The 16,271-nt window shown below is 28.8% G+C and overlaps 4 protein-coding genes across 8 annotated transcripts in view; 2 read left to right on the top strand and 2 right to left on the bottom strand.

Moving 5' to 3' along the window:
• The window catches only part of LOC108574034 (ribose-phosphate pyrophosphokinase 1), a 13,488-nt gene extending 2,723 nt beyond the window's left edge, over nt 1-10,765 (top strand). Inside the window, exons 1-8 of one of the 5 annotated variants that reach the window (XM_017936530.1) lie at nt 3,002-3,078; nt 4,514-4,721; nt 5,476-5,659; nt 6,639-6,710; nt 9,052-9,275; nt 9,336-9,669; nt 9,755-9,884; nt 10,028-10,765. In XM_017936530.1, the coding sequence (XP_017792019.1) occupies nt 3,015-3,078; nt 4,514-4,721; nt 5,476-5,659; nt 6,639-6,710; nt 9,052-9,275; nt 9,336-9,669; nt 9,755-9,847 (1,179 nt within the window). In that variant the 5' untranslated portion in view covers nt 3,002-3,014 and the 3' untranslated portion in view covers nt 9,848-9,884; nt 10,028-10,765. Of the gene's footprint in view, nt 1-2,980; nt 3,079-4,513; nt 4,722-5,475; nt 5,660-6,638; nt 6,711-7,903; nt 7,928-9,051; nt 9,276-9,335; nt 9,670-9,754 lie in introns of those variants that run through there. The other 4 variants (XM_017936532.1, XM_017936533.1, XM_017936531.1 and 1 more) reach the window with 4 other exon arrangements.
• Nucleotides 1,302-3,807, bottom strand: LOC108574035 (ubiquitin-conjugating enzyme E2-22 kDa). Its single transcript, XM_017936536.1, has 5 exons — nt 3,549-3,807; nt 2,421-2,573; nt 1,987-2,069; nt 1,741-1,904; nt 1,302-1,643 (listed from the first exon to the last, which is right to left on the bottom strand). Exons 1-5 carry the CDS (start codon nt 3,612-3,614, stop codon nt 1,507-1,509), a joined length of 603 nt encoding a protein of 200 aa, XP_017792025.1. The 5' UTR covers nt 3,615-3,807; the 3' UTR covers nt 1,302-1,506.
• A 949-nt stretch (nt 10,766-11,714) lies between the features above and the next one.
• On the bottom strand, nt 11,715-13,227 carry LOC108574071 (metallophosphoesterase domain-containing protein 1). Its single transcript, XM_017936583.1, has 6 exons — nt 13,146-13,227; nt 12,941-13,064; nt 12,646-12,790; nt 12,289-12,565; nt 11,905-12,131; nt 11,715-11,844 (listed from the first exon to the last, which is right to left on the bottom strand). Exons 2-6 carry the CDS (start codon nt 13,061-13,063, stop codon nt 11,717-11,719), a joined length of 900 nt encoding a protein of 299 aa, XP_017792072.1. The 5' UTR covers nt 13,064; nt 13,146-13,227; the 3' UTR covers nt 11,715-11,716.
• Nucleotides 13,228-13,899: 672 nt separating this feature from the next.
• Nucleotides 13,900-16,155, top strand: LOC108574061 (probable medium-chain specific acyl-CoA dehydrogenase, mitochondrial). Its single transcript, XM_017936572.1, has 10 exons — nt 13,900-14,145; nt 14,307-14,379; nt 14,465-14,632; nt 14,708-14,808; nt 14,872-14,952; nt 15,026-15,156; nt 15,234-15,342; nt 15,433-15,573; nt 15,646-15,921; nt 16,003-16,155. Exons 1-10 carry the CDS (start codon nt 14,131-14,133, stop codon nt 16,153-16,155), a joined length of 1,248 nt encoding a protein of 415 aa, XP_017792061.1. The 5' UTR covers nt 13,900-14,130.
• The last annotated feature ends 116 nt before the right edge of the window (nt 16,156-16,271 follow it).

Here is a 16,271-nt window from a genome sequence, read left to right as displayed (position 1 = left end):
GAATCTTTATAGATGCTGTAACTAATTATTTTCTTAAATTAACCCATGTGTATTTAAGTTTTAAAATCAGCAACTCTAGATCAAATAAACCAAACAGTATTATAATCTATTAGTACACCTCTAACACAGCCTCCATTACTAGAAAATGTAAAAAAAAATTAAAAACTCCTATTTTAGCACTGTCAGAGACATGATATTGCTTAAATATGTTAAGAAAAATCTATGTAACTCGTAGAGGATAATGTATAGAATGTTACACAAGTAGTTTTCTTTGAACAAGTTTCAAATGTATTCTACATGAGCTGCTATTTTATTAGTGATTTAAGAGTAATTAGTTTTTTCTTAAATTATTTATAAACCTGTAATTTTTCACAAACAACATAACTTTATAGATTTTATTAAATATTCTTAATATAAAACTGGTTTTCCTGAAATTTCATAAGCTGGAAGTGTCAACGTTACTTGGAAGTATCAATGCCATACTTTTTAATATTTTTTGTTGTCAACTTATGCTTACTTAAAAATCAAATTTATTTTATATCATTCTTAATGATGTAGTAAATGCAATTTTTTTTTAAAGTGGAATGTACATCTCCAGCTTCGAGTACAGAAAACTATGCATATGTAAAAAAATATTTATAAATGACATAGTAAATTATGAATCACTGAAACATAACCCATCACCAAAAATGTACACAATTTAAATATTAACAGTACAGCATTTATGTTTACGGCTCTTTTTACAAATACCATTTAACACTAACAAGTTTGTGTCTATTTCAATAATGTACAATCAGATTTAATTAGAGTAAACCTCTTTACGGCTTAAAGAAATCTACAAGAAGTTAATAATAGAAGTATAAACTAATTATGATTTTTGTTTCGATGTAACAGAGTATATAACATAGATGTAGATTTATAAAAACACAAAAAAATATTTACTAAATACTGCTTCATGCAAAAATTAAATGTATTTCTTCATTCAAAACTGAAAAAAACCAATCATTTGAATATAGTTACACAAAGTGAAAGGAAAGGCCAATGAGAAATTTAAAAGTATACAGTAATTGTACAAAGAAATTTAATAAATGTTTAACACATGAAACTAATTTTCCTATAAAAAAAATTATAAATGCATCATGTAATTTTTGTAAGAATCAAAAACTGATGGCTTAAATAACATTTAAAAATTTGTAATGAATGTGAGATGAAAAATGATATAATTTTCACAAAACTTTTTAAAGTATGGCTATAAAGTTGGACTTAACAGATTTTATTAGTTACTGTCTTTTCATGCCTATTTTACAAGTTAAATAAATGACTATTATTTAAGAATATTGAAATGAATTTTCCGTGAATTTTTTGCCATTGAAATATTGTCGTTACAGGTGCTGAATTTGATTATGAAACTGCTATGGTATCAGTAATTGGGCATGGTGTTACAGAAGTTTTGTAATGACAAAATGAGCAGTGCTTTTATATGACAGATTAACTATACAGTTATCACTAACTGAAGAGCTGCTCAGTGGCACGTTCCAAATCCCAATTATATGAAGATAAAGCAACTCTTGCATTATGTTCCTCAATACCCATATCTGTTAGTCGCCTTATTTTATCATCTAAATCAGGCATCTTTGCTGGTCCTGTAATTGTTTTAATGGTTTTGCAAAAAATATCATTAATTTCAGAATTAAGTAAAACAATTGTGCATATATAGTTACAGTTATAACATGTACTTACCACCTGCATATACAAATGTCCAATGTTTGGCAGTTTGACGAAACATTTCTGGATGTTCTTTATATTGCCTAGCCACTACTGCATCTTGTGGATCATCTGGTTCTGCTGCAGATAATAGAGCTTGTAATGATAACAATACTGTACGCAAAGTCATAGCAGCAGCCCTAAAAATCAATATTTAAAATATACAATACATTTCAAAATATCAATGCCCTACATACTATCTTATTTGACCCAAATACATACCACTGATCTTTCAATATATCCAAACAAATAGCACCTGTTACTGAAGATATATTAGGGTGCCATATTTTTGTTATAAATCGCACCTACAAAAAATTACATGCTTAACAAAAACGTATTATTTAAAATACAGAGTGTGTGTGTGCATAAACAAATATTTACATATTTATCATACTTAACTCTTACTTATATAAAAGTTTTTAATATAACAACAATATAAAATATTTCTAATTACTTAAATATATTAATATTTTATAGCACATGAGCTCCACTTATAGTATTATAAACAACAAATTGATAGTTAAGTTCAACAAAGATAACTTAGAAAATGCTTTGTCATGCTTTAGGTTATATTAACCTTTCTTAATTTTGAACAATATAAAATTAAGACTTTATCATTAACATACATTAATCATATTGACTTACAAAGTGCTTACTTTAGGAGGATTGAAGGGATATGTCTCGGGAACTTTAATCTCGAGTACAAAATTACCTCCCTCATATGGTGTATCTGGTGGACCCGCAATTTCACCTTTTAATTCAGTAAAACTATCATCTACCAAGTCAACTTTAATCGCACATTTTGCAACCTACAACAAAATTTAAATAGATTATTAACAAGAATAAATATTTTTATAACCAATTTATTTTACCATCAAAACTTTTCCAACAGATACATACTTACAATTATAAATGCCTGTCGTGCATCAGTGTTTTTTATTAAATGACATGTAAGTTATGTAATTTTTTATATAAATAATAAAGCATATAATACTTTTAATAGAGGTACAGAGAAAACTACTATATATTATGCAGCATTATAATGGCAAATATTAAATAACTTTTTGGAAATGTATGCAGAATATAACCAATGACCTATTGACACTATCATCTGATAACAAAATGATGTAACATCATACAATGATAATTTACATTGTCACAACATAAAGATTGAGACATTCTGACATACTTTGCCACTGTATAAACATGTGGAGATGGTAGATCAAAACAGATGTTTTTGTGCATAGAGAATGGATCTTCTGCAACGCAAGACCAAACGAGCATGTCATTGCTCACAGAAATTGAAACCACATGGTATGTATTACTTAAACAAAGATTTAATGGAAAAAATGATGCATCAACAATTAATCCTACATTTAATCACAAAATAAATACATTATTCTATGCAGTTGAGGGTGCATTCTAATTCATTGAAGAATCTCTGAAAAGTGTAGAAAATTCGTTCATAATTCTCTTTCTTCTGAAGTAAAAGTACTTCATATCATTTTTTTTTTACTGTAACATAACAGAAATGTTTAATTGGCGAATTTTAACGGACTTAAAAACCGATGACAGTCAAGAATACCATACAACAGGTGCCTACGCTTTGTTCGCGGTGATTTTATCAGCCAATGAATTGCGGCACATTTTTGTCACGCCACACATGAGATTTCTTCGGAATGATATCGCACAACTAAACAATGTTGTTAAGCAATCTTGATATTTACACTTTACAAAAAACAAATCATACTTTTTCAAATCACAGGAAACTATTGTACACTCACCTCCTCGCTCCTTATAACCTCTTTAAATTCGCGTTGAATTCTCTGTGCCGCGATGTTCGCCGCCATAGCTTCCAAATCGGTAAGACGGTCAGCACACTGTCATCGTCATTCGAATAGATTAATGAACTTTGTTGAAAGCGTCAACGTGCTCAAATCTTTCAGGTAATAGTACTTGAATTTGTTCTCTCTTTCTATTCAGAAAAACGATCGTTCTAACCCGTGTTCTATACTAAAATCTCCGCTCACGGACACATCCAATTTATCATTCAATCACCGCCGGCGCCACATTGATGAGAAAAGTTGACTGTCACCCGCTCGTATTCACCCTTTTGAATTTCGTCTACGTTCACGTCGTTGCACATTGTGGCGCCAATTCGTAAATAGTAAATGAATAATTTTAACAAGAATTTAATTATTTATATAAACTATACACATCTTCGTTGAAACACGTCAGAGAGTTTACAGTTTGCACGAAAACAAACGTACATCAAAGAAGTAATAATTTGACTAAATTTACCATATAGCTAAGAAAGGTTATAATAGAAAACATGACGAGTACAATTATAGTGGACTAAATTAATCATTAATCTATTTTAAGTCACACGTAATATAAAAATAAATAAAAAGCATAGTTTACATCTTACAATTAGATGGAATACATATAAGTTAATGGATTATTGCATTATAAAATTGACTATTAATACTGTTCGTAAACAGATGGTTATATTGCAGCAATCATAACAAATATGACGAGTAACATTGTCAAAAATGTTGCAATTTTCATCATATGACAAAATAAACTTGTTGGTTTTAGTCTATTTTTTTGTCGAGAAAGAAAAAAATAGATAAGAAATTTCTTTACGCGGTTACGTCCAACGCTCAATAGGCGGAGCATAATATTTACGTCACATCCGGCATTAAAAGCGTTCTCTGATTGGATAGTCTCTTTGTGGTTTCTGTTTTAGTGATGCCTGTGTCCCAGCCAGTGCGTGCTAAGAGTTTGTTACGCGCAAACTTAGAAAATTCTCGCGGGCGACTTTTACAAAGCAGAATGCCAAACATTAAAGTCTTTAGTGGCACGTCGCATCCAGATTTGGCTCAACGTATCGTCGACAGACTCGGTATCGACATTGGGAAAGTTGTCACCAAGAAATTTAGCAACCTCGAAACATGGTAATGGTCGCAATCTCCACTATAACCACGTTATTATCATTACGTTAAACTGAGGTTCCGACCACGTGTCACCTGAAATTTCAATTAAATTTCTTCTTTTTATTACATCTTTCTGTAAAGGGCGGAACATTTTTAGTATTTTTATATTATTTTTTCTGTATTCCTGTTAATTTATCAACCCTACCAGTGTACAAACAACCCTGTCGCGCAAGGCCGGTTTTCCCGTATACTATAAAGCCGCGACGTTTAACTTGAAGGTCAACTAGTACAATTATTAATACACATTCTAATGAATTCTAACATCGGTGTATCTTTACAAATATCAATATGTAATTCAAGAGTATTTTAACTTGACAAGTACTTGATAAGCATATTTTATAGCTGTGTTATTGTTTGTTTATGTGTTCAGTTTTTACTCTTATCACAGTGTATACAATTTTAAAATGAAAATAATCTTGAGTATATTAAAAATCAGATGCATACACAAAAATAAGTAAAATATGTGTATATGTCATTTTAACAGTTTACAAATTTTATAGAGGCTTATATGCATTAAAGTATTTGCAAGTTAACTCTAATTTAATTGTATATTAGGAATTTGGGTGTAAAGAAACATCTATAAATTCATGTATCATATCTATAAGTTGATTAATCTATGTTTTTACATTCATTAGCTGCTTATACAGTTATTTATGCACAATATATATTAATAATATTATTATATTTAGAATTGTTTCCTTTATACTTTTACTAGTGTGGAAATAGGAGAGTCTGTTCGAGGAGAAGATGTGTACATTGTACAAAGTGGAAGTGGAGAAGTAAATGACAATTTGATGGAACTATTGATTATGATCAATGCATGTAAAATTGCATCTGCATCTAGAGTAACTGCTGTAATTCCTTGTTTCCCATATGCAAGGCAAGATAAGAAAGATAAGGTAGGATATTTTTGATAAAACATGTTTCTTTTATTTTTTACATGTTATAGAATATTAATAAAAATTTAGTAAAATACTATAAAGGTATTAATGAAGTTTAAGTTTAATTTATTTATATTACTTGTAATCTTATAGTTCTATCACCATTCTATGGTATCTCTTATAAGATATTCTGACCATGTATGTATTTTACCATGCTTGAACCAACTATTGAACCTTATACCAAAAATCTCTTATTATTTAATATCACTTTTCTTATTATGTTCAGTACATAATAATTGACAATTGATTTCATTTGAATTGTGTTGTGACATTTGTTGTTTGTTTGTTACTGACTTTAAAATATCTATATCTATCTCTATGTGTAACTATATATTTATACATCCTATGTATTCATTATTCTTTACTTTTCAACATCTAATAGTTTATTTGTGTTATTACTAAAAATTAATAACATTTTATTATTGTTACCTTAAGTAAATCTTAGAAATTGTGTAAACATAAAACACTTATATAACAAATTAACTTACAGAAAATATGCTTCACTGAATCTAATATTCTAGATACATAATAGTCATCTTGTTGATGTATGCCATTAATTAACATGATTCAATTGCTTTGCATATGCAAATAAAGTAGATATTCTTGTAGAAAAAAAAAATAGTAAATATACAGTTTTTATGAAGTAGTATTATATTTCAATTTCTAATTTAGCTTTGTACGCGCCTTATATTGTTTACAAGTAATATTTATTATGTACTTATTTCTCACAAGTAAACATTTCTGATGTAATTCATCACATTTGTGTACATATTACATATTATGTGTGATAAATTCTGGTTTCAATAAATTTTTAATAAATTGTTTATTTTATGTCTTTTGTAATCATTCATGTACAATGAAAATGCAACCTTTGCATTAAGGACAATATGACTTGCTGAAGAGGAAGTAAAATTTTTTTTATATGGTATCTTCACAGGGTGGTGATGGAGGTGACAACTCAAATTCTAAGAATCAAATTGTCATGAAGTCAAACGAGTGGAAATTCAGGGTAACTTGTAGCGGTCTTTTTTTGCTCTCTATTTGTTTATTAGCTTTGCAACAGACCAGTGGAGTAATATCATTTTTGAAGCACAAAACATCAACTTTCATCATCATACAAGATATGCTTGTAATTTTTTGGCTTACATCATTGGGTTGTACCAGATGGTACACTTGTTTTGTAGGACTTTTACTTATTATTGCATACATACTTTTATTGAGGTCATAACTAACATAAATTCATATTAATATCAAGTTCTAAAATATGTTACAAGAAAATGATTTCAAGTTTCAAACATATATTGTAAGCACTTTAAATATGATAAATATTTACTGTATGTAAATATACATGCAGTATTTCATGCAGAGTTTTACATGCATTGTACAAAAATTGATTTATAATTTCTCATATGTAATAGTAAAATATAGCATGCAAAAAGTTAAGGATAGATATTATACTAAAAGGAATTAGTTATTCATTTCATGCATTTTATGGGACAGCTTAAAGGTACAAAATACATTTCAGAGAAAAATGACACATGTATTGTTTAATACAAACATTTAAATCTCATACAATCTGCATGAAACAATTTTTCAGAAATATTAATTTTAATTAGTACACATATGTGGTCTTAGGGTAATACTTCATTTTATAAAATGGGACATAAATGGGATAAAAGATATAATCTCGTAATAAAAAGTTAACAAAACGGTAAACAACAAATACATTATACTGGAGCATTGCGTTTAGCAATTATCTGAGGTTATCAGAAAATAGATAACCCAGATGAATATTGCAAAACTAGTATCAGAATTCATCGAGGGGGGCCTTCCGTGCGTCCGTACTACAATATTTACTATCATTACCTATTTAATACATTTTATTATATTAAATTCATTACTTAAATATTTATTACTATTCATTTAAAGTATTAATAATTGCATTAATAATTGCATGCTACTACATCTCACAGACATAAGCACAATTTAGGTATATTGGTTTAAGGAAAATTTATTTAATTTATACAACAATACTATTATTGTTATTATTATTATTACTATTGTTGTTATTAAAATTCTGCTTTTAACGATTAATCTTCTAATAGATTGTATTGTACAGAGTAAAATATATATTGAAAACAATTCTTGTCAAAAAATTGATAATACATATTCTTAAATTTCTGAATAGTTGGGTATTTTCAGGATTTTGTGCCCGACCTCTCTACAGTGAGTATAATCGCAGCAAGATTGTCGAGTGTAACGTTTGTAACTATAACTCGATGAACAATTCGATTTGTAATATGATTCTTAGTTTCTTACAAAATTTTCTTTGTAGGACTAACAAAACTTATAATTGTTGCTATATAGCACAATGGTACCCCCATGAATGAATGAATGAATGAACTATTTGGTCAGAGCATATCGTTGATATCTGAATGAGAGGGCAAAATATTAATATAATAGCATTCTACATACATTTTTAATCTACATATACATAATGGGGTACACACCTGAATGTTAAATGGGTACTAATTATTATGTTGCTAAAAATGTTATCGTCCAAACACACTAATCAAAGAATGCATATTTTATTAACGAAATAGTGCTTTGACACGAACAAACTGTGATTGTGTTGTCATGGTAATAGAATGTTATGCCAGTAAAATGATTTGCAAACAAAAATTACTCTTAAGATGTTAACATTAGGTAGCTTTTGTGAAGTTTATGCTCATTATAGATAAGTTTATTCAGATAACTTTATTATAACTATTTTCCTGAGCACAATGCATTTGGGTTTGTTTAAGAAATGTTATGTTAATTAGTATAATATCAATAGTACATCAGTTTGTTCATTATGAACCATGATTATAATTTTAAACTTACAAAGTTATTTATTCTATTCTTCTAAAAGTCCTTCTATGTTTTTCATATTAAATTAAAATGTCAGGATGCACTGTGTTCTGTATTATAATTTATAAGTTTGAATTCTGCTTTACTTACATTTTTTGTTGAGTCTAACTGGGGTGCATTTGCAACATACTGTTTTTCCTTTTATTTGTATGTACACATGTACAACATATTTTTAATGAGTATTTCAGAACATAGCCATTGTATTCATATTTTGTCCCCTCCAAAGAATTAAATGTTTAACTTCTTTTATATGACATATGTCTTTTACCAAGAATATCTTGAGTTATATATTCCTTTATTTGTTGACCTTACACAACTTTTTAAAGTGTTACAAAAATTTTAATAGCAATTTTTTTTAAATTGCAGGATATTTCCAGTTGCAAATGGACTTGAGAGACTCATTTATATTCACAAAATTGAAATATGCAATTTTTTTTCAGAGTCGTGCACCTATTTCCGCAAAATTAGTAGCAAACATGTTATCAGTAGCAGGAGCTGATCACATTATTACAATGGATCTGCATGCTAGTCAAATTCAAGGATTTTTTGACATTCCAGTTGATAATTTATTTGCTGAACCAGCTGTTTTAAAATGGATTAAAGAAAACATTGTTGAATGGCGAAACAGCATTATCGTTTCTCCAGATGCTGGTGGTGCTAAGAGGTAATTTACCTAGGTAGATATTAATCTAAAGCAAACGTTACGGAGAAATTATCTTAACAGGGTAACATCCATTGCGGATCGATTAAATGTTGAATTTGCTCTTATACATAAAGAAAGGAAAAAAGCGAACGAGGTTGCCAGTATGGTATTAGTTGGAGATGTAAAAGATAGAGTTGCTATTCTGGTAGATGACATGGCAGACACTTGTGGCACCATTTGTCATGCAGCAGAAAAACTCTTAGAAGCTGGAGCCACAAAAGTATATGCAATTTTAACACATGGTATATTCAGTGGCCCAGCAATCAGTAGAATTAATAATGCTTGCTTTGAAGCTGTGGTAGTAACAAATACCATTCCTCAAGATGGTCATATGAAGGATTGTCCAAAGATACAGGTAAATCAGTAACAGTAGTAGTACAGGTGTGCTTATCAACAAAAAGGAATAAGTTTTAATTAATTTGATTGTTTTTGTGTTTTAGTGTATCGATGTATCAATGATGTTTGCCGAGGCAGTAAGACGGACTCACAACGGTGAATCTGTATCGTACTTGTTTTCAAATGTACCGTATTAGATGCAAATCTTCCTGATAATGTACTCTTTTAAAATATGTAAGAAGAATGTAATATTTTTACATCCGTTTGCTGTTATTCTTAGTTTAGTTTAAACTAATTTGCCTATAGGAGCAAACTTGAAATAAGCACTAGTAACCCGTTTTTCATTTGAAAATCGTATATATTTTTTTCTTTGATAGACGTACATAAAAAGTGAACCATTAGACGAATAAAACATACTGTGTTGTCCATTTCGGAAAAATAAGTTTACAAGGAATAGATAAAACAACAAACAAGAACCTTCAAAGTGAAATTGTTTATAAGTAATTAAAATTTCGCTAGGCCATTACTTAATATACAGAATACATTATTATCCCTGTTAAAACATAATTATACCGTTTAAATTAAATTCCACGATCTGTTATTGCGATATGAAATGACATTAGAGTTATCCTAGCAATTGTATATAACTGGGGACAAAAAGTATTGCAATGGATGCAAATAGACATTCATACAATATGAACACGCCATAGAGGCATATTTCATGTTTTACAGTCAAATGTAAAAATTTGCAATATGTATGTACAATTTTTCAACTGGTAATACAAAGCGTCGAAACAGCTAGCTTTTTACAATTCTGATGTGATGTGGTATGATGGCCATATTCTAATACATCAATCTACTACATTATATATAATAGAAAAATAATGTCAGAAAGACATTGTATTTTTTTCGACTATCTTTTACTACTGCAATTTTTATGGAAAGAAAAAGGTCGCTATTTATATGAACATAATTCTATTGCCGAAAACAATTATGCCCTCAGTTAATCGAGGAAAGTGACTTTACAGTTAGCTTTGGACCAATATAATATGAAAATATAAGTCAATATAAACACAGCGTTGTTTACATGCAAATTTTTTTTAATTTAATAAAAAATGCCGCGTGTTAATGAATTGGATATTGTAATAAATATCTTTAAAAAAAATGCAATTTTTACTTTTTATTATTATATTGAAAAAATTATATACATGATAATTTTTACTATTAATACTTATAATTTAAATATTGAAGTTACAATCTATCATGCTATAGTTAAGTCTTTAAAAATATTTTGTTAAACATTATATTGTGTATGAAATGTAATTAAAACAAGTATCCTCAAGTACAGTTATTTAATTAGTTAAATATCAAGCTGAGAAACTTGTTTGACTTTCATTATTAACTACAACGTATCGACCTATGGTCTATATGTTGCACTATAATACTCGGATATTATGTTTTATTGAACTCTACGATTAATAAACATTGTTTATTACATTGTAATTAAAAGTGTAAACAATCAATTGTGAAGAAATTAACCAAATATATTGAATGACGTATTCCATGATTGCAATACGAAATATTTTGTTAACATAGCAATAAAATTAAGATCTTATATGTACTTTAACATGATAAAGTAACTTAATCTATAATTTAATTTGTAGTATTATGTGCAACAATTTAATAAAGATAAAAATGTGTAAGTTTTATATTAAAAATTACGTAGTACATAAGATTCCTATAATTTGTTTGAACACATGTTTGTGAGATAGTTTCTTAAAATAATATAAACTAAAATTTTATCCAAGTACAAAACTGTTCTATTTACATGCCATCTTATATAAATAAGAATGCTCTCAAGTAAATGATCTCATAAAACTAATTTTTTTTATACTGTCCTGTAATTTTCTTTGTTTTAAATAAGATTGTAATTATTACAAAAGAATACATAATTTGTAGTAAAATTCACAGAAATTTACGAATAAATAAATTAAGCTTCCTATATTTGTATACTTTTTTTTTCAATAAGAAATGTTATGAAATTTGTTACTATACTTCTCGGATTTTTATGATTTACAATGACCAGGTGGTAATGTTATGTCAAAGACTACTGGTGGATTACTTGGTAAATAATTTAAATCACATGTTGATGCATTCACATATATTATTTTCCCATCAGATGAAATGCCATACCCTGTAACATAGAAAGGACATCATTTATTTAAGTGGAAAACAATTTATTTTAATAACATACCTTCATGTATATGCCCAAAAACATGGTACTTTGGTTTAACTCGATTTTGAACTGTAGAAAGTAATTCAACACATCCAGCTCTTACACCACTACAACACAAATCTCCATGTCCTACAGGAGGTGTGTGTGTGACAAGGATATCTGTATCTGATGGTATCATTTCCCACTTTGAAAGGCATGCTTCTCCACGAGGTACATTGAATGCCCATTTACAAAATTCTGGTTGCCTACAATTTTTAGGAAATTATTTAGGAGTGTATGCATTATATCTGAAATAATGTTCTACAAATGTTGTCCATGGTACTTAATATATTGCATTGTAAAATTATTATCAGTACAAACTACATACAAACATTAAATATAACTTTGGATATAAATACTTACCATGGTGTACCATATATTTTTATTCCATGTATTACAATTTCAGAATCTTCTAAGTAAGTACAATTTGTTAAATAATTTTTAACATTGATAGTTTGTATTGCTTCTGCAAGAGTATCCTTAGACATCCCCAATGTGGGTATGTTATCAAGAATACTGGTCCCTGTATGTTTCTGACGATCCCCACTAGTTTGTAAAGAAAAGGGGTGAGTAAATGTAGGATCAAAACTAAGTTCATGGTTGCCAGCTATAACAATTTTATTTTTATGTGGTAAGTTACCTACAACAGATTAATTAACTATTAATATATATTAATACAAGAAACACTGAAAATGAACATCTCTGTTTCATGTTACTCACCAATCCAATTATTAAATTCTACAACTTCTTGCAAGCTACCACATTTTGTAAAATCTCCAGCATGTATGAAAACATCTCCTTTAGGAATATCAAATTTTATGAATGGTGTTAATGAGTGAGTATCACTCATACAAACAATACGAAGCTAAAATACAATTAAACATTTCAAATCCATTATTTTCTATCTCTACACTTATATTATATCACTGTACGTATTTTCATATTGATAATTTTAGGTTAAATTAAAGGATGTTTTATAATAATAAAAAGATGACAAGTAATCTAAGCTTTTTACCTTATCATTCGGTGCTTCAGTTGTTGGAAGCTTAGTATTTATTTTAATAACTTTCTGCTGTTGTGACAATTCATGCCAAGCTGCTGTAGGATTGTTTGTTAATGGATGAATCTCTATCGTCATGCTGAAGAGATTACGACAGTTGATTGTCAATTTTGATGATTATTTTAACAAAAAATTGAAATGGTCAAGCATAGTCACTTACTTGTTTACATATATTAACTTAATTTCATATTGTAACTTTTGTAAAAAAATATTAATAACTTAGTCGTCAAAGACGATCCTATATTGACTGGCAGATTTATTTGCTTCTTTATTACAGCTTAAATAGTTAAATTTTGTTATAGATAATATTATTATATCATGTACAACTTGTTATTTGTCGCTTAATTAAATATATGCATAGTAAATTATTAATTAATCTAGATTTCCTAATATGGCCTCAAAATTTTTTGATAAAATTTAAATGTCGGGGAAATGACCACAATTTTCGCGCCTATTTCTCTGAGTTGATAAGACACTTTCGCTTGTTCATTATTTATTAATTTTAAATCTAATCTTGAATGATAAAGTACATTAATCTTATCTACAAAATGCTAGTTATAATTGCTGAAGGTTGCATATTTAGTAACAAAAAAAAAGTTATAGCTATACTGTAATTTATGTTCAATAAATCACTTGTAATTATTTTTATGTTTCAATGTGTTTAAGTGTACCTAACTACGCGTTGATATCATCCAAAAATTTACCTACAGTATATAAATATAAATTTGATAGACGAAAGTATGATTTTGAGATAGCCAATCAGCTATTTATTTGTAAATCCTCATATTTCACTACATGCGATGTGCACTAAATGGTGAATAGCAAAAATGCCCATTTCATATCAATTTAATTTTAAATGTGAAAACGCAATGTAAATAAGAAGTATTTTTTGTAAGGATGTAACAGCGCCATTGTACTTTGGTCTGTATAATTTTATTGCAAAGGAACTTTAGCCTTTATTAATAATCAGTAATCAGTCAGTATTTTCAAGAAGTAGGAGAGCTGTACATTTTGGTGATTTAAGATAAAGCAACAGTTTAATATAAAAAGTTTACGAATCGTCATCGTATTCGAAAGTAACTGTATTGGAATTTTTTAATAAGAGAACATTTTCGAGTTGTAAGTAGAAACAAAGAAGCATCAAAATGTTTTCACGGTCGGTAAGTGATTGAAAATAGATTTCGTACAAAGTAGTATTTAAGATCATATATATAGAAAGATGTAAAAATATAATTTACACAATTATACAAAAACAGCTATGTGCTCAATTTTATTCTGTTATGCTATTAAAGATATTAATATTGTACCATATGTTTATCAGGTATTAAAAAGTATAACACATAAAAAAGTAATGCGAACATTTTCAACAAAATCTGCTACAGGATTTAGTTTTGGTTGGTATAACAAATGTATAAAAAAGTATAGTGATGTCCATAAAAATAAGACCTCTTATTATGGTATATGTAATATTTATATTAGAACTAAATGATACACAAAAGGAAATGCAAGAATTAGCAAGAAAATTTACAAAAGAAGAAATTATTCCAAGTGCTGCTGAATATGATAGAAGTGGAAAATATCCATGGGACATTGTTAAAAAAGCATGGAGTCTAGGCTTATTGAACAAGAGTATTCCTCAACATTGTGGTATAATTATATAACTTCAAAGGAAACATAATTTTAGAGGATAAATCATTAGCATGTAAACTGTTATTATTACAGGAGGAATGGATGTTGGTACCTTTGATAACTGTTTAGTTGGAGAAGAATTTGCTTATGGTTGTACAGGAATATCAACTGCATTAGAAGGATCAGGATTAGGAGTAAGCTCAGTTTTACAATATTTTTATTTGCATAAAGTAGTTTTACTTTAATTGTATTTATAGCAAGCTCCTGTAATTGCATATGGAACAGAAGAACAGCAAAAGAAATATCTTGGAAGACTCCTCGAAGAGCCACTTGTTGCTGTAAGATAATCAAATATAGATTTATTGTGCATATTTGCATTAACTCAATACTTCCACAATATGAAAATTGTAGGCATATTGTGTCACTGAACCTGCAGCTGGATCAGATGTAGCAGGTGTCAAAACAAAGGCAGAAAAGAAAGGAAAAGAATGGATTATTAATGGAACAAAAATGTGGATAACAAATGGTGGTGTTGCTAACTGGTATAAAAAATTTATCATTAATTTATTTGTAATAATTTATTTTGATATTTACTTAATAGAAAAGTACATGTGCATAGGTACTTTTTATTAACAAGAACAAATCCTGATCCAAAAGCTCCAGCTGGTAAAGCTTTCACAGCTTTTATTGTTGAACGCGAAAGTGAAGGTGTAACACCAGGTCGTAAAGTAAATTTTGTTGTTATTAAAATATTACCCATTTAATATTAAATCATTTTATTTTCTAAAATAAAGTAAAATTATTTTGTGGCGAAATAGGAAATGAACATGGGGCAAAGAGCTTCTGACACGCGAATGATAACATTCGAAGATGTCCGTGTTCCGGAAGAAAATGTTTTAGGCAAGGAAGGCGAAGGATTTAAAATCGCTATGAACACCTTTGATAAGACTAGGCCAATGGTAAAATAAAGGGAATATTTATATATAATATGAAATTAAACTGTTTAAACATTGTTCTTGGCTTTCTTATAGGTTGCAGCTTCATCCGTTGGTTTAGCTCAGAGAGCGCTAGATGAAGCTACGAAATATTCAATGGAACGTAAAACTTTTAACAAAGCAATAGCAGAACATCAAGCTATAGCTTTTATGCTCGCAGATATGTCGATTGGTGTTGAAACAGCTAGACTTGCATGGATGAAAGCAGCTTGGGCTGCTGATCAGGGTCTTCCAACAGCTACAGTTCTTGCCAGCATTGCAAAATGCTATGGTGGTGATGTAGCTAATAAATGTGCAACGGATGCTGTACAAGTACATAATTGATTACTATAGAACACGTTTGTTTCGTTTAAAAAAATAATCTAATTGTTTCATATTTGAAATATTTTATAGATATTTGGTGGTGCTGGATTTAATACTGAATATCCTGTAGAAAAATTGATGCGCGATGCAAAAATTTATCAAATTTACGAAGGTACTGCACAAATTCAAAGATTGATAATCTCGCGTCATCTGCTCAATGAAGCTAAACAAAAGACTGCTTAATTGTTATATACAGGATGACACTTTTTCAATCTCTGAAATAATAACTAACATTTTGATGATATAGGAAGTTACTTCCTGTGTTTTTCTTGTATTATTACAAATATTTATTATTACAA

Source organism: Habropoda laboriosa, unplaced genomic scaffold (genome assembly GCF_001263275.1).
Source record: "Habropoda laboriosa isolate 0110345459 unplaced genomic scaffold, ASM126327v1 scaffold145, whole genome shotgun sequence".
Classification (NCBI taxonomy): Eukaryota; Metazoa; Arthropoda; class Insecta; order Hymenoptera; family Apidae; genus Habropoda; species Habropoda laboriosa.
Note: the sequence above shows the minus strand (reverse complement) of the source record. Positions and strands in the feature narration are given on the sequence as shown.